The 27,382-nt window shown below is 41.3% G+C and overlaps 1 protein-coding gene across 3 annotated transcripts in view; it reads right to left on the minus strand.

Moving 5' to 3' along the window:
- The window catches only part of KHDRBS2 (KH RNA binding domain containing, signal transduction associated 2), a 789,727-nt gene that overhangs the window by 405,383 nt on the left and 356,962 nt on the right, over positions 1-27,382 (minus strand). For all 3 annotated transcript variants that reach the window (XR_002093266.2, XR_009463400.1, XM_006258261.4), the window contains exon 4: positions 18,953-19,099. Coding sequence is in view for 1 of the 3 variants with exons in the window: in XM_006258261.4 (XP_006258323.1) it covers positions 18,953-19,099 (147 nt within the window). In the remaining 2 variants the exon portion in view is untranslated. The remainder of the gene's footprint in view (positions 1-18,952; positions 19,100-27,382) is intronic.

A 27,382-nucleotide genomic window follows, 5' to 3' on the forward strand; every position in this document is an offset into this window, starting at 1 on the left:
TGAAGTTGTGGCACTACTTCAGATACAGTGTTCCTTGTCACAGAATCATTTCAGATTATATATTATAAACCCCCAAAAGTTTATAGATTAAATTTGGGCTACTCACAGATATCTGCTAGAGAGGCTAATCAATCTGATCAGAGACCTGGACAAAAGTCTCCTTAATCATTTGTCCATAATGCACACAGGAAAAAATTGTGTTACTTCATGTGACTTCTTACTGTCTGGCCAGTAACAATTTTCCTGGGATGCCAAAAAGAATACATGATAATTTCCTTAATACATTAAGTTATGCACCGATATGGGGTCAGTAGCTGTCTAGATAATGGTGTCTGGGAAATGTTCAAGGATATCCACCTGGATGCCTAAAAATCCAAAATTCCAGAGATGTTACAAAATTTTGTTTTGGACAATATGTATTTTTGGTTAAATGTAGTTGCAGAACTGGTAATATAACATAAACCATTACAAATAAATGATAGGTAAAGGTTTGTTTCTTGTTTGTTTTTTTAAATGTAGCTGACAACAAAAGGCAAAGGAGTCAAAGGCATTTTTGTACATTTAACGTATTTTAAAAAAAAGAAACAAGAAGAAAACCCTGAGGGAGATATAGGGCCATAGCTAAACAGAAATTAAAAAAAAAACAAAAGGTAAATACTGATGAGGAAAAGCATGAACAGTTCAAAAATATTTTTGTTTTCCATTTGCCAAAGAAAAGGATCCAACACACATGGATGTTGCTGCAAATGGAACAGGAACATTTACTATCAGTAAGGAGACAGTTTCTGCTAAACTTTCATAGATTTCATAGATTTCATAGACATTAGGGCTGGAAGGGACCTCGGAAGATCATCGAGTCCAGCCCCCCGCCCAAAGGGCAGGACGTCAGCTGGGGTCATAGGATCCCAGCAAGATAAGCATCCAGTTTCATCTTGAAGGTGTTCAATGAAGGCGCTTGAACAACCTCCGGCGGCAGGCTGTTCCAGACCTTGGGGGCTCGGACAGTAAAGAAATTCTTCCTTATGTCCAGCCTGAAACGATCTTGTAGTAGTTTGTGACCATTCGTCCTCGTCATCCCTTGGGGCGCTCTGGTGAACAAACGTTCCCCTAGATACTGGTGATCACCCCTGATAAACTTGTAGGTGGCCATCAGATCACCCCTGAGCCTGCGCTTTTCCAGGCTAAAGAGCCCCAGGGCTCTCAGCCTGTCATCGTAGGGTCTGCTTCCCTGACCCCTGATCATGCGCGTGGCTCTTCTCTGGACTCTCTCAAGCTTCTCCACATCCTTTTTGAATTGTGGAGCCCAAAACTGGACGCAGTACTCCAGCTGCGGCCTCACTAAGGCCGAGTACAGGGGGAGAATGACGTCCCGGGATTTGCTTGAGAAGCATCTATGGATGCAAGCCAGTGTTTTGGTTGCTTTACTAGCCGCAGCATCGCATTGCAGGCTCATGTTCATCTTGTGGTCAATGATGACCCCCAAGTCTCTTTCTTCCATAGTGCTAACCAACATAGCACTGCCGAGCCTATAAGGATGCTGCGGGTTTTTCTTCCCAAGGTGGAGAACCTTGCATTTATCGGCGTTGAACACCATCAGATTCTTGTCCGCCCACTTGCTGAGCCTGTCCAGGTCAGCCTGGATCATCTGCCTGTCTTCTGGTGTGGAAGCTTTGCCCCAAAGTTTGGTGTCATCGGCGAACTTGGCCAGTCCGCTTCTGACTCCAGTGTCCACATCGTTAATGAAGATGTTGAACAGTATGGGTCCAAGGACAGAGCCCTGGGGGACCCCACTGGTCACAGGACACCACGATGAGTGACTTCCATCAATTACTACCCTCTGGGTCCGACCCCGGAGCCAATTTTCCAGCCAGTGGATCGTGGGGGACCCAAGGCGACAATTGGCCAGTTTCTCCAAGAGACGATCATGGGACACCAGATCGAAGGCTTTTTTGAAGTCAAGATATATGACTCTCATCTCCCTTGTCCAGGTGATAGGTCACCTGATCGTAGAAGGAAATGAGATTGGTCAAGCAAGACCTACCCGCAACAAACCCGTGCTGGCTATCCCTCAGGATGTTGGTGTCGGCCAGTCCATTAAGGATGGCCTCCTTAATAAACTTTTCTAAGATCTTCCCCGGGATAGAAGTCAGGCTGATGGGCCTATAGTTAGCCGGATCCACTTTCCTCCCTTTCTTGAAGATAGGCACCACGTTGGCCTTCTTCCAGTCTTCGGGCACTACACCAGAGCGCCAAGAGTTTTCAAAGATCCGCGCTAGAGGCTGGGCTATGATGCTCGCCAGCTCCTTGAGTACCCTGGGGTGAAGATTGTCAGGGCCAGCTGACTTGAAGGTATCCAGCTTCTCAAGATGTTCCTTCACAAAGTCAGCATTAATGGAGGGCAGGGGATCACCCTCACCCGGACTTCCCGGCCCCGTAGCAGGCACAGGCGTCCCATGGGGCTGATGAAAGACCGACGCAAAGTACCTATTTAATAGGTTGGCTTTTTCCTGGGCGTCAGTTGTCAGTTGCCCCATCTGGTTCAGCAGGGGTCCAACGTTGCCCCTGCTTTTCCTCTGGCTCCCCACATATCTGAAAAAGGACTTTTTATTGTCCTTGATGCTCAAAGCTAGCTGGAGTTCAGTTGCAGCCTTGGCTTTCCTGGTCTGCTCCCTACATGACCGGACCAGTGCAGAATAATCCTCCTTGGAGGTGACTCCCATCCTCCATCCTTTGTAGGCCTTTCTTTTTAGCCTCAGGAGGTCTGCCACGTCCCTGGAGAGCCAGGGGGGCTGCTGTGCCCTCTTGCTGCCTTTCCTCCGAGATGGAATAGACTTAGTTTGTGCATTGAGGATCGCTCCCTTGAGGAGCAACCACTCTTCTTGAACTCCCCTCTCCCTGTGGTCACAGTCCCTTAGGGCCTCACTGACAAGCCTCCTGAGCTTGTCAAAGTCGGCTTTCCTGAAGTCAAGGACTTGCGTGTTGCTGACTGACTTGCCAGCTTTTCGGCGGATGGTGAAGGTGATCAGCTCGTGGTCGCTGTCACCCAGCTTCCCAACGATCACTAGGTCGCCGACTAGGTCCTCCCCAGTAGCCAGCACCAGGTCGAGCACCGCTTTGCCTCTCATTGACCCATAGACTTCTTGAGTCAGGTAGAGGTCATCCATGCACGAGAGGAAGCTCTGCGACCGCTCAGATTTTGCTGAGCGATCCTCCCACGAGATGTCTGGGTAATTGAAGTCACCCATGACAACCATGGTCCTGGAGCAAGCTGCCTCAGCCAGTTCCTGGGCAAACTCCTGGTCTAGCTCAGGACTTTGGGTGGGAGGTCTGTAATAGACTCTCACCATTGTGTCCCCCGTGCCGTGTTCCCCACGGATTTTAACCCAGAGGGTCTCCAGCTGTCCACCCTGGTCGCCAATATCGGCTTGCAGGGACGCGTAGCTTTCCTTAACATAGAGAGCTACACCCCTGCCCCTTTTCTCTACACGATCCCTCCTGTACAGGGTATAGCCATCTATCCCCGTGGTCCAGTCATGGGTGGAGTCCCACCAGGTCTCCGTGATCCCTATGACATCGTAATTGTTTGCACTGAGCAGGAGGATGAGCTCCTCCTGCTTATTCCCCAAGCTCCTGGCATTTGTGTACAGGCAGGCAAGTGCCCCCTGTGGGGCTCCTTCCTTGCCCACAGATTTTACCAGGGCTGGGGCTGGGGTGGGCTCCCTTGAGTGCCGTGATCTGCTGTCGAGGGCCTAAAGGGGAGCCCCATCCCTTTAGGCATTTGAACATTTAAACATGTTCAAATCCACCCAAATTTGCGTTAGTATCAGAAGGTATCTTCATAGTAAAAAACAAACAAACATGATATGGTATTAACCATGCAGACATTTGGGGCCAAAATTGTGTCCTCCAGCTGCCCCTACAGTCACATCCATGCCTTACACATGACTCTCCGCAGTTTCTTCATAGTGGACTTCTACATCTGAATCAACACCAGGTTCCTAAGCCCCAAGACTCTTGTCCAGACTTCTTCCTGCCCAGCTCCAGCCCTTTTTTGTCTGACTGAGACTGTTCAGCCTAGGTCCACCACCTGAGACCCTAGTTTCCTGAGTCTCAGCCCCAGTAGTGAAGAGTGCCCTTCAGCCAATCAATCTCCTGAAACCTTCTCCTTCAGGAGATCTGCTCCCTGCTGCCTGCATGATCAGACTTTCTTGCTAGCTTTCAGGCCCTGGTTTTACATGCCTCCAGAGCTATACCCCTTCCTGTCAGCTATCTCTTGTGCTACACACAGAGGTTTATAATGTGCCATAAATCAAATGCCGATATTTGGTCCATATTTTTTTGTATCCAATAGGTTGATGAAGTGAAGTTTGTAGGCTCATCTGTGAAAGGTGTTTTGTAAATTCTCTTTGAGGATTAGAACTGAGAGATTGGAGAGGGAGAGTGGGGTTTTTTGTGAGAAATGTGCCCCCACGTGTAATAATTTATTCTTGTCTTTGATAGATTTTCAGTGTGTGTTCATTCTAGTACGCAGTAGTAACAACAGCAGCAGATGGGGGCACTCAGGGCACTTGTGGCTCTGCTGCTCAGTGGTATAAGGCTCCAACCACAGCTACACATGGTGACAAGGAGCACAGCCAGTCTGGCCCGCCTCTGTCACATGGGACTCCCTGCAGTGCATGTGCAGCTCCCAGCACTTGTGCACCACCAGTGGAAGCCCCATGTAATGGAGCCCACACATGCCCCCCTCCACACAAAACACAAGAGTAAGACTTTATTTCTAAGCTATTATGCAGTCATTCCTATATACACTACAGAAACACAAATTACAACAAAAATATTTTTTCTAATAAAATTAAAATATGTTATAGTAAATGTTTGAATTTTAGCATATGATTCGTTTTTTTTCTGGTTTAGATGGCAAGCCACCCTCCCAAAAGGAGTACTTCTGAAGGCCAGGGGAAGGATTTCTGGTGGCAAAGCTCAGGCGTAAGGGGCAGGCATTCTGGTCTCAAGATGGTGAACAAGGGGTGGGGTACCTGTCAAGGGATGGGGCTCCCCTTTAGGCCCTCGACAGCTTATCCAAACTCATTAAGAGGCCCTCCAGACCAAATAATTGCCCACCTCTGGCCCACAGTATCTCATGTATTTAGCATCCCACTCTTCAAAATGGCAGCATGGATTCTTTAAATAAACCCCATCAAATGCAATCATTTTTAAGTCCATGGATGCTAAATGGATGGATGCTAAATACATGAGATGCTAAATACATGAGGTGTCAAGGCTACTTGTTATTAATCAAGTATGCAGTTAATCGAGTCTGCTCTGATGCATGCTAATTAGCATGAATTGGAGGAGGCACTAGGCATGTGTGTAGGTGCCCTGTTTCACTAGAAGTTTTCAGGGGGGGCTGGATAAATATTTGAGAGAGAAGATTTAGGAACAATGTTCTTGCATTCATGCAGAGGGCTGGACCAGTTGGCCCTTGATGTCACTTCCAACCCTATGATTCTGTTATTCCATAATTCTTCTGCCATGTCTCCGTTACAGAAAATAAAGCTCATATAAAAACAAAATTACATAACATAAAAGCGAATCTGTTCATATTTTTATTTTTATAATCTGGACACAGTTTGGATAGATATTTCACTTACCATTTGACATATGAGAAATTATTCTTTTTAGTGATGTTGAGCTACAGAAGACTGCACCATCAAATAAAGTAAGGCTCAATATTTTGATAGAAAATAAGATCTCTGACCATGGGAAGAGATGAGTTCTTTGGGATGAGTGATTAATTATCTGAAAACAGAGATTTTTTAAAAACAAACTGACATATCCATGGTGATTGAGAGACAGATGGAGATAGTTAAGCCAAGTTCTCATGTAGGTAGGAAAAAGCATACCAGGGTCTCATACAGTTTTATAAAGTGTATCATAGCAATGAATTCAAAATGCTGTAATGAAGTGGTCTCTTAGGCTGCCCATTTCACAAAACAATTTTCAGGGGTTTATACCAATGCTTTTAACTGTACCTGGCTTCCGACTTGCAAACAATCTGTCTCTCTGGATAAAGTTTTATTTTATAGAATGAACTAAATCTATAAACTCCCTTTCAAAATGGGTTAGAAAAGACTACAGATGAAGCAGTAACCAAAGAACGTCTCATCTGGTATATATGAAGAGCTTATATCTCATTGTAAATTTGATCATAACCTTTGTTTACCCTATGCTTGGCTCCTTTCACTGCTTTTCAATAGATCAGACTGAGGATGATGATTTGGCAGGGAATATACCTGTCTGTCATGGATGAGGTTACTCCCTCCCTAACCACCCTTCTCTCACCTTCCAGTGAAGCATCAGAGATAGGCTGCAGCTTAAGACGGGACAGCAGACATTGGCTTTTTACAGACATTAAGCTCTGCAGCATCTGTATAGATTGAGTGCTTCAGTGGGGCTTTTTAGTGCTTTTATCTAGAAGCTGATTCAAGCTATTAGATCAAAGCCCCAAAAAGGCGCCACAAATGTCCACATCTATACAGACACTGGGTTAGCTGGGTCCAAATAATGCACTGCCTCTTCCAGGCATGTGCTGGGCTCAGCACTGGAGCACGCTGAGTTTAAAGTTTAAACACTGGTTTTTGGTATTTTTTTTAAATATCTGTAAGCAGCCTTTAAAATTACCAGTATGGTGAGAGTTTGAGAATTTTCTTTCTTAGATAACTTCACTGGGTGTCTTGCTCATGTATTCATGGTTAAACTGACTTCCAGATTTAAGTAGTCTCCCAGGTGGACTGAAAAGAGACGTTGGGAGTTTTTTGCTTTTCTCTGAAGCATAAAGGTGTAGATTCTTATGACAGATGAATGTGTGACAGCTGAATGTTTTGACTCCGGTTAGTCACTCTTGAGTGAATTCTTAGAGGTGACAGGCTGGGGTTTGTATAGTGCAAATAGTTGGATTTTTGGGTTGCATAACCCCTAGTCTCTTTTCCCAGACATTTTAACCTAAAAGACTCAGCTATGTTTGGCACTTTTATGTTCATTCACCCCAGGGCTCTGTGACTCGAGAGCTGATTAAAGTGACTCAAAAATAGTGTAGTTGAAATAAAATATAATTTATTCATTTCCGTAATGGTACCAAAAGAACAAAGGGTTAGAACTATAAAAGACCTATGCTCCTGATTCTGTCTTACAGTTTTATCTTTCCTTGCCAATTTTGGTTGTTCCAGGCAGGCCACCTAACCATCTCTGGTTGGGAGCAGTTTGTCCTGCTTCTAATACGCTCTCTCTTTTATCACCTTGATAGCCTGGCAGCTCTCACTGGAGCACCTTTGGTAGCCTCTGGCTACTCAGGGTGATCACAGGGTTCTTGATTATTTTATAATGTCCTTCAGAGTTCCCATTTAGCCTTTAGTAAAGCAATCTGTCCTGAACCTGGAGCCAAGTAAGAGATATTCTGTCAATAAACAGCATCAGCCTATATCACAGGCCATTGCATTTCACTCAGGTGCCCTTTATTGAACCTCGGGACTTGCCATGGGACTGCCCATCTAAAACAATGCCCAGCCATGATGTGAAGACATCACAAAATGTGATAACCCACCATTTCCCTTGATAATTTGTTCCTTACTGTTTAAAAAATAAAAATGCACATATATTTTGCAAAAGTTCCTCAAAACTCTACTTAGTGAAAAATCACAGCTACTATTGTATTCCAGGCAAAACTGTACACGTTTTGCCTGGAACCCTAGGATTTATGCCTGTGTCCAGGACATAGATAATCCAGGTTCCAGGGCTATCTCCCCATGGGGGAATTTGAACTGGGATCTCCTGTATCAAAGGATGGTGTCCAAAATGACAAGTCACAGGTCAGTTTGGACTGAAAGTAACTTACACCCTTCCTGCTGAAGTTAGACTACTGGGTAGGCAAAATAGAGAAGTAAGAAGGGGCCTGAGTCTGTGACCCATTGAGGTAAATAGATCCTGCCCTGAGAGAGAAGCACAAGCTTCCAATGCCATTTATGAAATTTTGCATTAACTAGATTTTAATCATGTATTACTATTTGTTGCACAAGATCTCCAATCTTTCTTAAAATTAAATTTAAAAATAAAAACACAATAATTCTTTGTCCATATTACAAATTAGTGTTTAAGGAAAAGTAAATTCTGTTTTCTAGTTTAATTCAGTGATTGATAACAGATCCCCACCACTACCAGGTTCTGGGTTTCTTCAGTTAGCATAATGATTCATCTGCCTACAAAATCCTAAAAAAAGCACAACCCAATAAGTCAAAAAGCGGCAATGGTGCCTTTAATAGAGAATGCTAGTCCCAACTATGTTTTAACTTATTCCTCCTAAACATGTTATAAGCACTGATTTTAATATTCTAAGTACACAAGTTATCCCATCAAGTTTCAGCAATGACCATTTTTCCTCATAAGTAAAAATCTCTAATTCCTCTTGCTTAATACTCAGACAATAACCTATCATATTCATATTCAGTAAGCAGACAGTATCGCATAATTAAATCACAACTAAACTTTTTCCTAAGTCAGACTTTAGTGGGGGGAGGAATCCTAAGTACTTCAGAGGCATTGTAGGGCATCTCCTCCCCTTGGGTAGAAATGGTTCTTTGCTTCTGGTAGCTTCTGCCATCATTACCCTCTCTACCTGTTAGGCCACAACCTTGAACCTGAAACCTCAGCCTACCAGTAATGTCTCTCATCCAGCCCTACCATTAAGTTAGTCATCAAGGTTGGTCAAGGCTGGTTTAATGCCTCCAGTAGGACCTAACTCTCCACCCGCTCCCTGTCATTGGAGTGGCCAGCCAGGGTCAGGTGACCCTTCACTTTCCCTATATAATCCCCTGACCTGGAGCAGGAATTGCCTGGGTATCAGGACTTAATTTGCTTTATGACTGTTCTTCTGGTCCTTCTTGCTTTCTTCTTGGTTCTACTTTCTGTTTTATCACCTGGCTTCTTGACCCCAGCTTGCTTCTGGACTTTGTTCTTTGTTCTCCTGGCTTCCTGAACTGGCTCACTCCTATACCCCACTCTTAGATTGGTCCTTGACCTGGTTCAGCTTCTGAATCTGATCACTCATCCTGGCCTTGGTCAGTGTCCTGATTCCCCAAGAAGCCCTGGACTTGGCTGCTCACATCATGGCACGATACCACTTTAGTTATGCTACTGTACATTTTTGCACTTAAGTGGCAGCTTTCTAGCTGTGTAACTGGCATTTTTTGGACTTACATATAGGTAGTAATACTATTTTTCCAGCACTCTGGACTTGAAAGCAGTAGGCTACATGCTGGCCAGGCATATATATATATGTATACTTGAGTCTAAATCTTGAAAATGTAGCCAGATATAAACTCATGATTAGTTGGTATTAGACTCCACAAGTGGTTAAGCCCTAATAATTGAGTGGCTAATCTGACTAGAAAACTGCAGGCCCAGATTCAAAGCCATCCTTACTCATGATGCCACCAAAGAAAGGGAAACAGGGCAAACTGAAGGTTGTGTGGCTCACAGATGCTGCTGATGTTGTTCTGGAAAGGAAAACTTCAATGACAGTACCTGAGAGGGTCCTGAATAATATATGACTTGTGGTGTGGTGTTTAAAGTAGTGACCTGGGAAGTCAGAAATGCAGTTTCATATACCCTGTGGGTAAGGGGGGGCTAGACTCTGGGTCTCCTATTTCCTGAGCAAGTGCCCTAATCACTCAAATATTAGGTCTAAAACATGGATAGGCCTTACTCCTGCACTTATCAGCTATGCTCAGGCACACACCGGGGTTGCCAATCCATGAATTTGTTTTTTTACTGACAATCTGCAAGCTTTTTACTGACAGCCAATGTTTTTCACTGACATAATTTTACTTATATACATTTTATATAATGTAAATTTAACTCTTTTGCCAGACCTTGTCCTGCTGTCAGCACACAGTTAGAAGGGCAGGATTCAAATTTAGGGGTTTATTATAAACCATAACAAAAAAGTTTGGTTGTCAGGAAAAAGTTTGCTGTAAAAAAATAAAAATAAATGTCTGACATTGACAGCTCTGCTTGACTGCAGTGATGGTTTTACACTGTGCCATCTGCACCCCAATATCCTTATGCCCATGACTACACTTTGAACTTTTTTTCCCTCCCCCCCCAGCCCACACCCCAGCCTCACCCCACTGGCCCTGCTCCCCCATTTCCAGCATGGACTCCCTCCCCCCCACAAAAAATACCTGCAATGCAGCAATATTTCAGACAGTGCAGAATGCAGAAGTAGCACATAGATAAGAAAACACTCCCTGTACAGTGGGGCACTCCTGCTCAGACACCAGAGCTTCCATCTGTACTCCATCAGAGCTTCAATCAAGCTGTGGTTGTTAAGTGTTTTTAATGATGGTTACATTTTTTTTAAAAGAACTTTACTGACATCCATTTTTAGACTGATTTTTTATTTTCATTCAGTAAATGTACTGACAGTGGCCATCATGGTACATACAGACATACCTGTCTATGTACCTAGCCACTGCATAGCCCTAGCATACATGTTCAATTTAAATGCACAAGTAAAGTCAAGGCCATAACTAGCCAGATGACTAGGAAACTGCCATTTCAATGCACAAAGGGAAACAGATGTCAACCCTAGAGGCAGTGGGGTGCTTAACTGTGTTAGTCTGTCTAAGTTTTATTAAGGTCACTGTGAAATGCCATGGTAAAGGAATGGGTTCTTTCCCTGTTCAATTTTTCTAGCTCACCAATTCTCCCCTATATATTTGAAACAAAGATAATTTCAAGACCCTATGAACAGAAATCCTCTTTCTAATTCAGTGTATAACTATCCCTGAATGTGTTCTTTTCTTCCTATTACCCAGGTCATTTATAACAACTGATTCCTTTCAGATAACTTTCATTTTGAAAGTAACTCCAGTGAAATTAAAACAAGCTCTCAGTAAAAGATTACTAAATTGCAGTTTCATTTATTTTAGAGACCCCATCCATTCATTTTATATAAATTAATTTACATAACAAACCTAGCGCATGCATTATGAATCTCATATCTAGGAATCCCTTTAAATCTGTTAATAGTTGGCCTAAGCCAAAAGCTTGGATTAGGACCATTCTTACATTTTCTATAAAAGAGTTTGAAATGTGAAGCATATAAATGCAAAAACAAGGAGCAGAACTGCTACTGCAAAGACAACCTCCCCCATATGCTGAAGCATTTGAAATCCAAGGGTTGCTGGTTGAGTCTACCTCCATCAATGAAAAAAGCCTCACAGTATGCTCTTGCCTATTTACTGTGGACAAATGAAATAGACTGAAGTTAAGTGACTTGGCCAAGACAAAAAAGTACGTGATTGGCAGAACCCAACTATATAAACCTTATCTCCTAGCTTAGGACTCATGCTTTAGCCACAAATGCTCCTTCCTTTGTCACTGATGATTATAAAACTGATGAATATAAAACAAACTGATTATTATAAAACATACAATTGATATGAATAATAGCAACACATAACATTTTGTATGATACATTTTGTCACCATTCCCTAGTAATTGCTTCATAAATAGTAATTATTTTACATTTATTTTTCATATTCAGTTTTATAATTTGTGGAATATAGATGCCAGATCTCTGTCTTGCCAAATATTGAATCAATATCCCTAAGGATGATATTGGCTAAACCTCAGTCAAAAGGCCAGATGTTTGGGGGGGGGGGGGGTTGTAACCCATGGAACCAGAAAGATTTTATATTGTGCTCTATGTCATTCTACACTCTGATTTCTTGCGTGCTGCAATTGAGGCATAGTTTTTTGTCCCTTTGAGAAAACAGGAGCATTAATACAGATCTCATATCACAACACATGAATCTTATCATCTTAGTCCAAGAGCACTGCTCATGGTCTGTCACTGAACAAAAAATATACACCCTACAGGGGTGAGCAGTAAGGGAAGCCAGTAAAGTTAATTCATAAATACAGACTCTAAAAACAGTTTGTAAATATTTAAAAAATGTAAGCATGTAAATATATATTTTTTTTAAATTAAGCATAGGCTAAGTAATGTGTTGAGGTTAATAATCCCTATAAAATTCTCCAAGCATGATAAATTCAGTCACTCTGTGAGGCAAAACAATAAGCTACCTCTGTTAACAATGATTTCCCTTTTAAACTGATTCCTCTCCATGTCAGAAAGGCTTTATCAAAGGATTTCTTTCATTGCCTAAGTATGCCTGTAGAATATTTGAAAAGGTCTTAATCCACTTAAATACAGAAGTATCAACCCCTCTGATGAATGTGTGATTGTGAAGTGGTTATATCACCTTGAAGCAGCAGCAAAGCTAATCCCAGGCAAGGAATATTTCTGGGTCTGTTATGCAAACAAACAATTGGCTCATCATGACACACATTTTAAGAAGTTTTGCATACAGGGTCATTGGCTCCCTTTGCTCTCTCAGACATCTGTAGAATTCTATGCTGTTGTTTGCTATCCATTTGGTATATAGCAGAAGTAGTAATAGTATATATAAGAAAAAACCTATTTAAATATGATCTAGTGTTTATTATTTTTCTCTTCCTACAAATCCCTCATTTTGTAGGATGATTCAAGGTTTATTTTATCAAAATTAGAATGTGTGATAAAGACTTAGTACCTATACTTGAGCTAACAGAACATGTCTTCAGATTAACTAGGAGATCTAAAAATCCCAAACAAAACCCTTCAATAGTTTAACACAAACTATGAAGAAAAAGAAATTCAGTCATCCTTTATATTGTCATAACAGTCTTTATCTGTGCAGTTTTGTACAGCCTTCACAGAACACCCACTAAGGGTATGTACAATTGTTCACTGCACCTGGGGTACATTCAGACAGTTTGCTTTAAGCTGCATGAATGTAGACTGGAAGTAGCATGTGCAGCCATCTGTTGTTCCTGGGAGCCATATGGGGAGCCCAGTTAAGGTCAGGACAGAGAACAAGGGCAGTGGGGAGTAAAAATATCTCAGTCAGGATTTAGGAATGGGAATAGCATAACTTCAGGGTTGGGGTGCATGACTGGGCTTTCCCCACCACTCATCCCAGCTGCACTGTGAATGTGGAGATGCATAAAGGCATTCGCAAGATCAGGTTAATTTTTTCTTAGATTCAGTTAACCCAATCTTAATTTAAACTAGATTAGGTGAACTAATTTAGCTTGGGCATTTGTGCAATTTATTGCCTCTTCCTAGGATATTCTGAGTATATACTACTACTTATGAGTATGAACTATCCCTGTGATTGCATTTTCAGGGCACTGGAAATTCCCTTTCTCCCTTGCTTTTATCTGTAGAATGTTGTAGGTTTTGTTAGTGTTGCAGAAACCATGCCTTGTAGTTACACATGAAGGTGTAAAGTAGCAATTTTGAAGCTTCCTTAGGTAAATGATTTACTTCTAATACAAGGGACCAGGAGGCCAGGACTTCATGGCCCAGGAGGCCCTCTCTAGTCCTATGTTCTGACCAGTCACATATCCATTATATTAGTCTCTTGTATAGTGTTCAAATTAAATCTTTGAGTGTTCAAATCAAAACTTACTGGAGAACTATTCTCCTGAAGTAACTGCACAGAAGATCAAATCAGTCAGGTGGTAGCTCCATACAAAAACAGAAGGAATGTTATGATCCCCTGAGATTGGTTGCAAAATAAGCATTATTCACCAGTTATTGAAAGTTTGAAGAAGGCAGAATATTATTCCTATATAGGTGATCTTCCAGTCATACACTGGTTTCAATCTAATGGAAAGTAGTCCTTGGCTAAGTATAGACAGTCAAAAAATCTGAAGCTGAATTGATTCAATCTTTGCAGGTTAGTATAACCTGAGTAGGTTGAACTGATAAGCAAGTGAACAGACATACACTTTTGATTCTGGAAATGTAGCCATGTGGCCAGAATCCAGGAAATGCTGGAGCATGCCTCCCTGCTCTACTGGAGCAGACAGCTTGGGCCAAGGTTAGCATGCCCATCCTAAAAGAAGGGTTTTTGGGGGAGATGCAAAGCACCCTGAGATGCTGGGGGACTGTGACTTAACTTGAATCTGGAGGGGATGAGAAGTTCCATAAACCTATTTATCTACGTCAGTTAAGTCTGATACTGCATCCAAACAGGTTTATCTTAAACTGGTTTTGGCCATTTGAAAGCAGTTTATGTGCACCAAATTTATTTTTGATGGCTTGAAAAGGGTATTTAGAGGTTTGGTTTTGGGGAACTGGCTTATAGGGGGTGTGTGTGTGTGTGTGTGTGTGTGTGTGTGTGTGTGCGCGCGTGTGCATTAGAATGGTTCAGGATGGGCAGCAGGGGTTAATTAATTTCTAAAAGCCTGGATGACTCTCACACTCTTTTCTCAGCCTTCCGAAGCAGACAGGCTGTGTAACAAACAAGAACACACAGTTTGAGAAACTGGGGACATGTACCACACTTCCATAACATGAAATACAGTGGCACCAGTTCTCAAGGCCAAAGAGGGGGTGCTGAAATTCCTGTTTTGGAGGGGTGTGCATGTGATGATGGAGTATACTGGTGGAACAGAACATGGGCAGTCTGATGGACACAGAGAGACCAATCGATAGCCACAGATGACGAGTCACCAGGAGTTATCAGGAGGGAAGGAGAATACAAAAGCAGAGACTTGAAAGTAACAAAAGGCCTGGGTTCCTCCTCCCCCTCCCCGAGACAGTCCCTGAGAGGGGTTCCCGTTACCATCCTCATCTCCCACAAGGGGTCTCCGAGGTTACCATGGACAAAGGACACACCACTGCCCGTCTCATCCACCCCACTGGGGGAAGGGCTTCAGTATCCCACCTCCAGTCTACTGACATCTGGCACCTAAGAGAGAGCCTTCAGAGTGAAGCCTGTGTCCTGGCCAGATGCTGTTTGACTCTTATGACAGCCCTAGACTTGTTTAATTGCTTGTATCATTGCTTTTCTGTTATCACTGTGTATCAATACATTTGCCTATTATTGAATGGAAAGGTCATGGTTGGTCTGAGGGAAAAGGCATCTGGATCCTAAATCCAGAGCCAACATGTTGTGTTCCAGATTTGAACCAGTTTCTGATCAGCTATACCAGTTTATGTGTAATTTCTGTCCCTAGCCCTTGCATCAAAGTGCCTTGGTTTTAAAACCCTGTCAGTCACTAAATTAATGAAAGCTACAGATATCATATGGTACTATAATTAATTTAAATTTCTATTGGAGGGATCCCAGAACACTATCTGAGGCAGAATTGCTTTTTACTTCAGTATGAACTAGAATTTGCAATATTCAGTACAATTTTGGTTACTGAAAATTTTAATACTCTCCTTGGGCCAGACTGAAGGTGAAAAGGAAGAAGCTACTTTACAGAAGAAAGTGCTTATTATAATTTTGGTTCAGTGAATAAATAGAAACTTTTTAATTCTCTATTTTCCCCAACTCTGCCAAGGATTGGCTTTCTTTCTCTTGATTATATTTTCTCAACATTTACCTAAATGTCATTAAAACCTTACAGTAAATAATCAAAAAACATTTTTTTCATATTAGTGAAGCTATGAGTCAATATAATCTTTACAAGGATTCCACTTATATTTGACATAATTAAAGGGAAAAAATAACATTAAGGAGGTGAAAATTCATTTGTAAATTTTATTAGATTCCCGATTTGGTATAAATAAAAATGTTACGTTCTTTTGCTTTCTATCCTCTAATGGGATTGCAGGTGTTCACTGACACAATAAATTAGGATTTATAAAGAATACACCATCATAAAACAAATTAAAGAGATACTGTAAACAGGAAACAAAATTCAAATTGTCTATTAGAGCATAAACCCCTTGAACCAGGTTGTTATCAGCCAGTTAATAAATGCTTTGTTAGTTTTAAAATCCAAAAAAACCACAGAAAGGACATACAACTACCAAACAAGTCATAATAAGTATGGTCATTATTTGTTTAAGGTGATTATTGTTACTGTAAAACAAGTATAAATACCTTATTAATAAGTAAATACAGCATCAAAATATCAACCTGTTAAAAATTGAATATTTAATTATGTATTTAACCAAAGTCAAATACATTATCCTAACCATGCTATTTTTCTTTCCTTGTTGCCCCAAGACAGAGATATTTAGGAGGAGCAGAACAGATAATGGGCATTCATAAAAAAGGAGACAGAGATGAAAATTATTACTGCTAAGATGTTATGATTATTGCAGTTATTTTTTTAATGGTATGTACAAGAAAAAACATTCTTTTCTATATAAAGCCCAGACATTGCTTATTACTGCATTAGATTCTCAGCTCCTTTCTCACATTGGTTTAATGGGGCAGTATACTACTAGGGCTGTGCAAAGCTTCGGTCCCTGATTCAATTCAGTGGGGATTCAGCCCGATTTGGTGGCCAAATCTTTGAATCTGAATTGACTCAGAGGACCCTTTAATCTCTCTGAATCAAATCAGAACCCTCCAAATTGATTTGGAGAGATTCAGAAAGATTCAGAGATTCAGACACAGAGAGAGCTTGAAATGCTTTTTCTACACACCTCTAGGGAGCAGGCGGCTCATGCATGCTGCGATGCTGGGGTGCATGGAGCATTCCATAGGAGTGTGGGGGCTCCCCAGCTTGCTCAGCAGCAGACCTAGAAGTGGACCAGAAGCACTTACGGTCCACTTCTGGGTCTACTGTGGAGCACACACAGGGCCTCCTCTGGTTTGGCAACTGGTGCCTCCTGGGTCTGGGGTGGGGCACCCAGGGTTCCCCCACAGCCGATCACCAAGCCAGGAGGAGGAGGTGTGGGGGGCTCCCCAGCATGCTTCCCAGTAGATCTGGAAGTGGACTGGAGGTGCTTCCAGTCTACTTCTGGGTTCACCACCGAGCATATGGAGGACTCCCCTGCACTCCTGTGGGATGCCCCAGCATTGCGGTGTTCACAAGCCGTGCTGGTACCCCGAGGTGTGCAGATAAAATTTTTAAAGCTCTGTCTGTGTCTGAATCACTGATTCTCTGAATCAGCATCAAATCTTCAGATTCAGCTAAATCGAATCAGGAACAGTGATCTGAATCAACTAATCAAATCACTGTCCCTGATTCGAGCTGAATCTGAATTGAATAGGGCCTGCTTTGCACACCCCTATATGCTACTACTCAACATGGCACCTAGTTAATGTAGCTGTAGTATTTTCCTCCTAGAGAGTAAGTTACTATATTTAAAGATAATTATTAAATTTGGAATCTCAAGAAATTAGAAAATATCAGAAATAAAGTTTACTAATTTATCTTCTTCCCCCTTATCTGTACACAATACGATATAATCTTTAACTACTATTTTTTCCACAAAACCCTTCTCTGGGGATGAAGGAGGGCTGTGTAGTGAAGGACAATGATTCTCTAGGATGCCAGCCTTTGTTATTACAGAAGCTGGCAGGCATATGATGGGACTGGAGAAAGAGAGAATAATTTTACCAGTGGAGGTGGGTAAATGCTATCCTGGATCTGCCTGCTTGGAAATGGTTAAATTATTTTATCTACATTTTTTCCCCAAAAAATATTCAGGCTGACATACACCCAGAATGGGAAATTGTAGTTTAAAGTTAAAATTGGCAAAGTCATGAACAACTGAAAATGAGGCTTAGAATGGAAATATTGGATAACCTTAATATTTCCTGATTTTCAGGAATTTATTGTTTAATTATAAAAAGTACATGCTACCATTGGGCTTCGCATGTCCACATCATTAGTTGCAGCCAAGTTGTCATTCTGTATGATGCTGTCAACCTTTTTATTGCTTAGTTGATTTACCTTGAAATATTTGTGCCCCTCCTCCCCAGCTGAATGTCTGGAAACAGGTATCATATCAGTGAAAAACTATCACTTCATAAATTCTTACAAGATCATTTAATTTTAGTCTATGGTTCTGTTCTAGAAATGTGGGATGAAAAATAAGAGTCAAGTGACTCTGATCCTATTCTATTTTCAGGATATATATGTCTTTTTGGGCTAGCAAGGGCCTAAAGGCATGTGTCTTGTTTTAAGATTGTGACCTTATTGCACCCAAAGAAACATACAGAGCAGAATTCTATTTCATCCAATGCATGACCAAAATGCAGCTTGAAACTAACTCTTAGTTACCCAGTTGAAATGTAGGACCAATTCTATTACCCACTCTGGATATGTAAGGGCCCCCATTATATGAATAGGAAGATGGCATGTCTCCATTTCTATAATATGACTTTCTTTAATACATACTCAAAATGTATTAAACGCATTTTCATTATTAGGAGAAATTATTTTTTCAGTTAGCAGGAAGATGTATGGAATTTATTTTCCTTTACTGAAAAATGTGAATAATTTCTTACTGTTTCATATCATGGCACTGAATGCCATATGGACATATATAATAGAAACAGGGGCTTCCTCTCTTATCTGTCCTATTCTATGGTATTCTAGGGTTTCTGTCCCGATTAAAAAAAAAAAAAAGTATGTGTTTAAGTGCTTTCCTAAATAACAATGGTTCCCTAAATTCAGAAATTTGTTAGAATTAGATTTCTGAGTTGCAGCAATATTTAACTGGAGCAGAAATATGAGCATGAAATCTGAAGAACAGATACATTTTTTCATTTCACATACAATTTATATTTGCTTAGAGCAAGATATTGGGATAAATTATAGTCAACAGTTAAAATGCTAGTATAAATACACCATGATTACACATCTTCCTATAGCCTCAAAACTACTTCTACATTGCTGTCCATGGCCTACAACCCTAAATAACGCAGACAGTGTTTCGGAGAATTTACACGTAACAGCAGATTGTTCACTATCTCTTAAGGTGGCTCTTTGGAAGATCATGTTATTTCTCAAACTGGTAGGCTCTTAAAGAATGACTAAGTCCAAGGCAGCAGAACTATACACACACACAAATATGCCATAGACCACTTACTGGAACTAGGAATTTTTTAATTTCTTCCAAGGCATGACTCATACGTGAATAAGCTTCCCCAGGTGGAGCAAACACTTCAATTAATACATGAAGCTCATCACTCAAATGTGCATACTTGGCTTCCCCACTTTTCCTTAGCTCTTCTTCCTGTGAAAAAAGGTTATTTATAAAAATAAGAATCTACTCATTTTGCATTAGTTTAACATTTACAGTGAAAATGACAAAGGACATAATCTAAGCAGACTTCCAAATTGTTAGAGAAATAAAATTCTAGTAAAAGCCACTTAAAAATTTAAAAATCACTTTTGAGTGTCTGAGTGATAAATTCAGCATAATTATCTAAAACCAATTTTAATCATAGCAGAGAAAAATGCTAAATACTTCAAAACTGAATATTGAAATATTAACCCAATAATGCAAAAAATATGTGCAAGAGAGAAAGAACTCACATGAACTTTCTCTGTACTAAGATGTTTCCACCCAGTATTTTACTGTTTATTCATTTGAATTGTTTATTGATTTCCACCTAGACCATGCTCCATTTTTTAATGAAAATGACATGCTATCATTAAGGAAAAGGATAGCCCTTACAATAAAAGTCTTCACTTGAAATCAGGTAGTCAGAATTTCATTTCTAGCTCTGCCATAGAATTCCTGTGTACCATTGGAAAAATCACTTAATCTTTGCAGACAAGGTTCTTTGGGTAAATCCTATATTATTTACCAGAACAACTCAAATTGTTGGAAAACTAAGTGCTTTACCACTCCATCCAGGAAGAGCACAGACCATCTGCAGATGCTTCAGTCTGATGAAGGGCATTTGTGCCCAAGAGCTTGCTAAGAAGAATTTTTCCACCTATTTGAGTTCATCTAATAAAAGATATTGGATTTACCCAAAGAACCTTGTTTGTTTATGTCCTTAGACCAACACAGTTACAACCTGTACCCCCTAATAACTCTTTAATCATTATTTTCTGTTGACGTACTATTTTCTTTTGAAGTACTTGATCATTATTGCTTTAAACAGAGATATCACTGGGTGCATCTACATGTGAAATTAATGTGATGCAATAAACTCCAGAGCAGTTTGAGCCAGAGTTGACTGCTCCTAGGTGCAGTGTCTACACATGAGCCTGGGACTGCAGCAAATAGAGCTGGAGCAGAGCAGCCCTGGGATGGCAGAGGGCACAGGTGTCAGCCCCGGGTTCTGGGTGGTGGCATCAGGCAATGGAGGGGCTGGCAGGAGACAGCGATCTGGCCCCCGGCTAGCTGGGCTGCCTGGGCACAATTTGCACCCAACAGTACTATCTTACAACAGAGTTAATTAATTTACTGTGCCCTGCTACCAGCGTGTGTGTAGACTATGATACTTTACTGTGGAGCTAATTAATGTATTCTACAATGAAGTGCACATCCATTGAAAAGTGCATAAAACAGTCTATAAAGAGATGTTACACTGCATTTCAGTGTACTGGAAAAAATCATTTAATCACAGCTCCTGCAATAATTTAACATGAAGAATTCTTAACAAATTAGAGTTTGGTAAAATAAAATGTTCCCATAGTAATTGTTCCAAGTTTCATTCATATTTCTCAGTCTGATCCCAAAGACAGAATATAGAAACTCAATGTCACCAAATCCATTTATTTTCCAAACGAAGACAAGGGCAAAAAATCTGAATCACTATATTTATCAGGCTGTTACACAGCTGGCCTAGTAAAAAATAGATGGGTACATAAATGGATGTATACATTAGTCGTATGATTTACTGCTACATTTATTTTCCATGTCACGTTTGAGATATGCTGGTAGCATAGTAATATTTATTGTTTCATCAACACACTTAGAAACTATTAGATTTCTTAATTTCAGGCCCTTCTCCCCCAACACACTGACAGTCTTCCTATCTTCCCTAGCCAGAAGCTGTTTCCAAATAGTAAACTCATAGGGACGGCATGGAGAAGATGGTCACTGTGCATCTTCCCTAGGTAGAGGTTGTATCTTAATTTTTCTTACATATTTGCTTCAAATTTCAGGCAAAATAGACAATACCAAATATTTTTACATCAATTAATGCAAACCTTGGTTCAAGACCTTTTCTCTGCCTCTTAGTCTCTGAAGCATAGAGCTGCCAAGCTCCCTACTTCTACAGCCTTTGTTTTTTACAATATTTCATATTGAGTAATTCAAATAATAGACATTTTGGCTAGCTCAGATAGACAGACCTCAATCCAGAGTTGGGAAAAATACTTCCTGAAACTTTATAAAACCTTCTTTCTGCCTACAGTTTATATACCCACTAAGTTCCACATTAAGAGACTACATGACTATCAAGAAAACCTTGTGGAATATATTAATGGAATTTATTGCTGTAAATGTACCCATAAACAGTAGTTATCAGCTACACACATTGTTTTCAACAAGTTACAACATCCATGTGATCCCATATCTGATTCTGCTCCTGCTCAACACAAGTCCTACCCTAGACTCTTTTGATACTTCATGGAAGTTATAAACTTCTACTGCATAAATCTCAACTCTGATACAATACAAGTCTCATTAAAGTTAAGAAAAATCCATTCTGTTGACTTTTAATTACATGAACTTGAAAATGACCTACTTTTATTAATTCTAAGTACAGTAAGGAAATTTCTAGATCTAAATTCATTAAGATTATAGATTTAAATATTTTAAAGCCAGAAGAAACCACCTAAATCATCTATTCTGACCTCCTTGAGGATACAAAGCATAGCATTTTACTCAGTAATTCCTTTTGGAAGGAATAATCACCTTATTATGTAAGTATATGCTACGGAGTTCAATACATGTGGCTAAACAACAGCATATATTTTAGAAAGGCATCCAGTATCATTTTAGGGACTTCAAGTGATGATGACTTTATCATTTTCCTTGGTAAGCTTGTTGCAATGATTACTTTTATTGGTAGGAATTTGTATCTTATTTCCTATTTGATTTTTTCTAACTTCAATCCGGTGCTGCAGTAGCAACTCCATAGTTGTGGTTGTAACACGTGTAATTATTTCATGTTTTTAAAGTGCTTTCAAGATCAGAAATGTCTATATCACTGCAGTAAGAAATATTATTAACATGCTTTCTTTCTCTGAGCCAAATCTCTAAACAAATAGGGATTAGTCTGAGATTTATTGGAAAAGTCAGCTAAACTTTTTAAAAATATAGCTCAGAATTCAAATATCCTATATTCATGAATGCTGGAAAAAAATCTTAAGAGAGTGGGACTATTGTGAGAATACTGAGCATATAATACTGGCTTTATGCATTATAGAAATGTAAACATCTTAGAATTTCAAAGCCTAATGGAGTTATAAAAGTTCTTCACCAGCCTTGTGGAGCTGGCAAGTATTAAGGAATTCACAAACATTACCATCACCATTTATTTTTTAAGGCTTGATTTTCAGTTTATAATGTACTCATTACAAATATCTCAGGATATGCATACGCATTGCTTGCCACAATAATCAATCTTTAAAATTAAGTAAAAATTTGGGGGTCAGACTCGATGATCTATTGAGGTCCCTTCCGACCCTAACATCTATGAATCTATGAATCCCCTCATATCAATATTTGACACCCACAAATCCTGACGTGGACGGTAAGGAAGGGAAGAGACGTTACCCTTCCTGAAACTCGTTCCTGAGGCTATCTTGCTAAAACTTCCTAATTTAAAATCTGTTCAACATAGCATAAGAAAGGCAGGGCAACCAGGGTAACCAGCCTGGGTGCCAACACGGGTTGGAGAGGGGAAAGAAAATAAAATAGCAGCAGCTGTGCTGTTAACTTGCCAGCAGCAGTGAGTGCAGCAGTGCAGCCACGCTGTACCATGTGTGGCTGCCACCCAGACTGCTCAAGCATCTTGTTATGCCTGCTGTTCAATTCTGACTCGGAGACACACAAAATCTCAAACACATTTGTTTTCAGGGGTTAAAAGTAGGCCTGTGTAAAGCTAGTATTCGCTTCAGATTTGGTCAAATTGGGGGCAGCGATTTGATTCGGTGGTTCCAATCGCTGTCCCAAATCAATTCAACTGAATCTGATTCAGAGATTCAGCCACCACTGAATTGGCCAAATCTCTGAATCAAACAGGCCCCTCCCCTGCCCGTTCTCCCAGAACCATCAATGGCTGCCCTACCAGGCCCTAGTACCCTGTCTCTTTAAAAATAAAGCTCTGCACTCATTGGCTGCTGCCAGGCAGGGGGCCATCCCTGCTGTCTCACATTGTCCTGCACTGAGTAGGGGGCTCTGCCACAAGCTCCCATCCCCCACCCGCTCTCCCAGCCCAGTCAATGGCTGCCCCACCCAGCCCAAGTGTCTCAGCACTTTATTTTTTTTTTAGCCCCACACTCACCAGCTCTTGCTAGGTAAGGGGGGTGATCCCCGCTGCCCCCCACTGCCCCACGCTGCATGGAGAGCTCTGCTATGAGCCCCCCCTTTTTTTTTTAAGAGCCAGGACCCTGGGGCCAGGCGGGGCAGCCATTGATGGGGCTGGGAGAGCAGGCAGCAGTTAGGGGGCACTCAGGGGGCTGGGGGAGCAGGCAGGGGATGGGGCCTATTAGAAGTCCCCCCATGGTCACCTTCCCCCTCCTCCAGCCCCTGTCCCCACGCCCCCTACTTACCAGTACAGAGTTCGGGCTCAGCTCCCTGGAGTGGTGACCAGGGAATGCCCGAATCTCTGAATCTCTCCAAAGTTCTCCAAATCTTTTCTGAATTGATTCAGAAAGTTTAAATTGATTCAGACCTTTTTATTGGTCTCACAATTCGATTCAGATTTGGAGATTTGGCCTCTGAATTGGGCCAAATCTCCTCCAAATTGAATCAGCATCCAAAGCTTCACACATCCCTCGTTAAAAGCAAGGCAATTATCAGACATCCTTTACATCACAGTTACGTTAGCTCACAAAAATATCTTCTTCCTCACATAACAGATGTTTACAAACAAAAAGGTTAACCTTTCTTCTTAATATTGATTAAGATCTTCAGTGAATATACAGTTATGCAGTGGCTGTACATTTTTTATTTATCATGTCTTTGTAGAACTTAGCTGTTTAGACATTATCATGGATAATTCCAGGAATGTTCTCTGACATCTTCTATTCCCAAGGACAAATTAAATCAGCTACAAGTCCTCTGATGAAGATTGCCATTTCAGGAAGTAGTCTCTATGAGGTGCAAAGCTGGCATAGGTGGTTCCTAAACTTCTAAGCTTGGGATGCACAAGGAGCATAGATAACATGGGTAAAGCAGACAAATTCTAAAATCTTAAATTTACAATGAAAATGTTTGTACAATTGTTATTTAAAGAAGATTTTTCCTTCTTAAACCAACTTAATTTGGGAGAGTGGAGAACAGTGACTGATATGTGCTGCACTTGAGCAATTACTGCCTAATGTCAATGATGAAAAAGATATCTGACAATTGCAGAAATTGGTGCAACTTGGGCTAAACAAGTTTGAAGCAACAAATGAGGGAATCACAAGTCATTGCTAGTTTTCAGGTTTTCCTTTTTTACCCTTCTGTTTGGCTGTCTTAAGCCCCTGGCACCCATTATACTTAAGGCATGATTAGCCAGTTAATCATATCTTAAGTGGTTACCTGGCCACATGTTAATGCAATTAATGACATGATAAAACAAGGAATAAGCTACCAAGTTATTACACAAAAAATATGTAGTAACTATGGTTGGTTCCCATCACACCATTAATTAAGTATGTGGCTAGAGTGTGTGGGAGCCCTTGATTCCCATGAACTCAGGAGGCTGAATGGTGATCAGCTGTTTGCCACTTCCAGTCAAAGGGACCCACCAGCAGCAAAGGCTCTGATGTATCCCCCTGAGGCTTGGAGGTGCAATCAGTTGCTCAATCTGCCACCACCGCACAATCTGATTCTGCTCCCAGCTGCAGGGATGCATTGGAGTTCTTCACTCCAGTACAACTCCTCAGCTGGGGACAGTGGCAGACTGAGGCCTTCAGAGCACAGCTGGAGTCAAGGGCTCCACTTTACCCCTGACAGTTCCCAGCTGACAGTTCCCAGCTGTGGGGGCACACAATGTGCCTCTGCAGCTGTGAGCTCCATCCTGATCCCAAGATTCCCCCGAATGAGCAATATGGGTAATAGGATCTGATGCTCAATCTCATTATCCCATTGTTTGCCATACACATGTAGCATGGTAGGAAGTGTGATTGTGAGAACTGCACATCAGATCCCACCTTGCCTTTAATTGCACATCTGCTTAGATGACAATGTGGAGAAGGGAGCCAAACTTAATGGCTCTGAATATATGATACTGTGAGTGTCTACACAAGACACAGACTGCACAGTAGCCAAATAATACTAAGGGGTAGCACATCACAGGACCAAAAGTGCTAATACGCTATTGTGCAGTATTATTAAGCTACTGCACAGTAGCATTACGTAAAAGGCATTTACTGGCACTACTGCACAGTCACTCCAGTTACTGTGCATTTATTTAATACTTGATTATACAAGTATTAAACAAATGCACATTAACCACTGCACAGTAGTATCTCATGTAGATGTGCTGTTACGCCTCAGCTCTGTATTCTTGGGCAACCCTGGCACAGGATGCAGTCTGTCTGACTCACAAAGGACTCCCCCCCCCCCCCCCCTACATAAACAAAACTGATTAAGATGCAGTGAGAGACGCACCTAAAACTCTCCAGATAAGGGTGATAAGAGTGAACAACTGCCCTCGGTCTCATCTGCATCTGAGATGGAACCAGATGACCATTCATTTACATGAGAGATGGAAAACAGAAAGCCTGAAGCAGAGACTGCAGTGAATTCTGGGACCAGAGAAGCAGGAGAGCGCTGCATGATGGGGAATCTGTGCTTCCAATGTTAATTAACCCATGTTCACACACACCCAGCTCAGCATTTATCAGACCAGTTCTAATCTGGATTTGCTAAGGACTTTTCTCCCCCCAGACACACACACACAGCTCTAAGTTTAATAGGCATCTCGGGCCGTACATTCCCCGGTCCCAGTATGGGAGGCCTATTTAAACTTGATTGACTAAAACTCGGTTGCCGGGTTAGGGAATGCTGAGGCAAGAGACCGAGTCCGAGGGGGTACGGGCAACATTTGAACAATGGTTAAGGGTTCATCACAGCATCCAGCCTGCTGGAGCCCTAATCCCAGGTGTTGTCGTATCTTTCCCGAGACGACTGGTGGGAGTCCTCTCCACAAAAGGTTATGAGCACCCCAATAATTGCTTTAAGTCTGTTAAAAGACTATAGTAAAATCTGGAAAAGTCATGCTAAGCTGAGGCTTGTGCACAACAAGTAAAAATCCAAAATCCTGATACTGCAAGCTATCTATTGTTCCTGAAGAAACCACGAGATATCCCATCAGGATATCTGCCATCCATAGGAATCTCAAGCTGGCTCCCAAGTATTTGGGTTACTCCCTAATCTTAAGTGTTTCCTGATTATCAATCAGTTTCCTGAGATGGTCCAAACCAGATAACCCCTTGTCAATAGAAAAGACAATGATTTACACTACTGAGGGTGCTTCAAAGCAGCTGAACTGAGGGTATAAAAATCTGTAAGTGTGTGTGCTTAAAAAAAAAGAAAGGAGAAAGAGAAAGAAGAAGAAGAAGCAGGAGGAAAGAGGGAGAAAGAAAGAAGAAGAAGAAAACTCCTGTGCTGACACCATCCCCTGTCATTCTTGGGACGCTGGGAGAACAGATCGTCTCTCTCTTCAAGGATTGTGCTACGGACTGTGCCTGTCAGCTTTGCAGCCTGAGTACCGTGGACTCGGTGAGATTCCCAGCGTTCTCTCTCTTCTTTCTAGGCATAAACTTCTGAACCTGACCTGTATCAGTTAAGCTTGAGCTAAGTTTCCCCAAATACTTAGTGAAACCAGGGTAGTATTGTCATTGTTTGTGTTTGTTTTTCTTTTGCATGTCTATTACTAGTACTATTATCCATTTCATATGCTTAGCAATAAATAACTTTTATAGGCAAACTGGAAGTAATTGGGTATATTTTTCCTTCTCTGCTTCTTTTTCCTCCTGTGCTCTGCAGCAACGCTTCTTTTACCTATGCTAAAGATCCCTGTGAAGCCTAAATTATTGTGGGGTCTGCTCATCAAGAGGCCAAAGATTGGGACGTGCTGAGTTTGAAACACATAAGGGGATCAGCTTGTACAGGCTGATTGACCCAGTTTGACTCAGACGTGCCCTTATGAACTGAATGCTGGCCCATGAGGGTGTCAGCTGGACACCCAGCCGGATTCAGAGGGATTCTGTTTACCTGTGTGCTTGTGTCTGACTGCATTTTATTGTTGCTCTTATGAACTGATTCTTGGCATATGAGGGTGTCAGCCTGTCCATGCTGATCAGCCCGGCCAGATCAGGCGTGTCACGTTAATTT

Source organism: Alligator mississippiensis, chromosome 1 (genome assembly GCF_030867095.1).
Source record: "Alligator mississippiensis isolate rAllMis1 chromosome 1, rAllMis1, whole genome shotgun sequence".
In the NCBI taxonomy this organism is placed as follows: domain Eukaryota; kingdom Metazoa; phylum Chordata; order Crocodylia; family Alligatoridae; genus Alligator; species Alligator mississippiensis.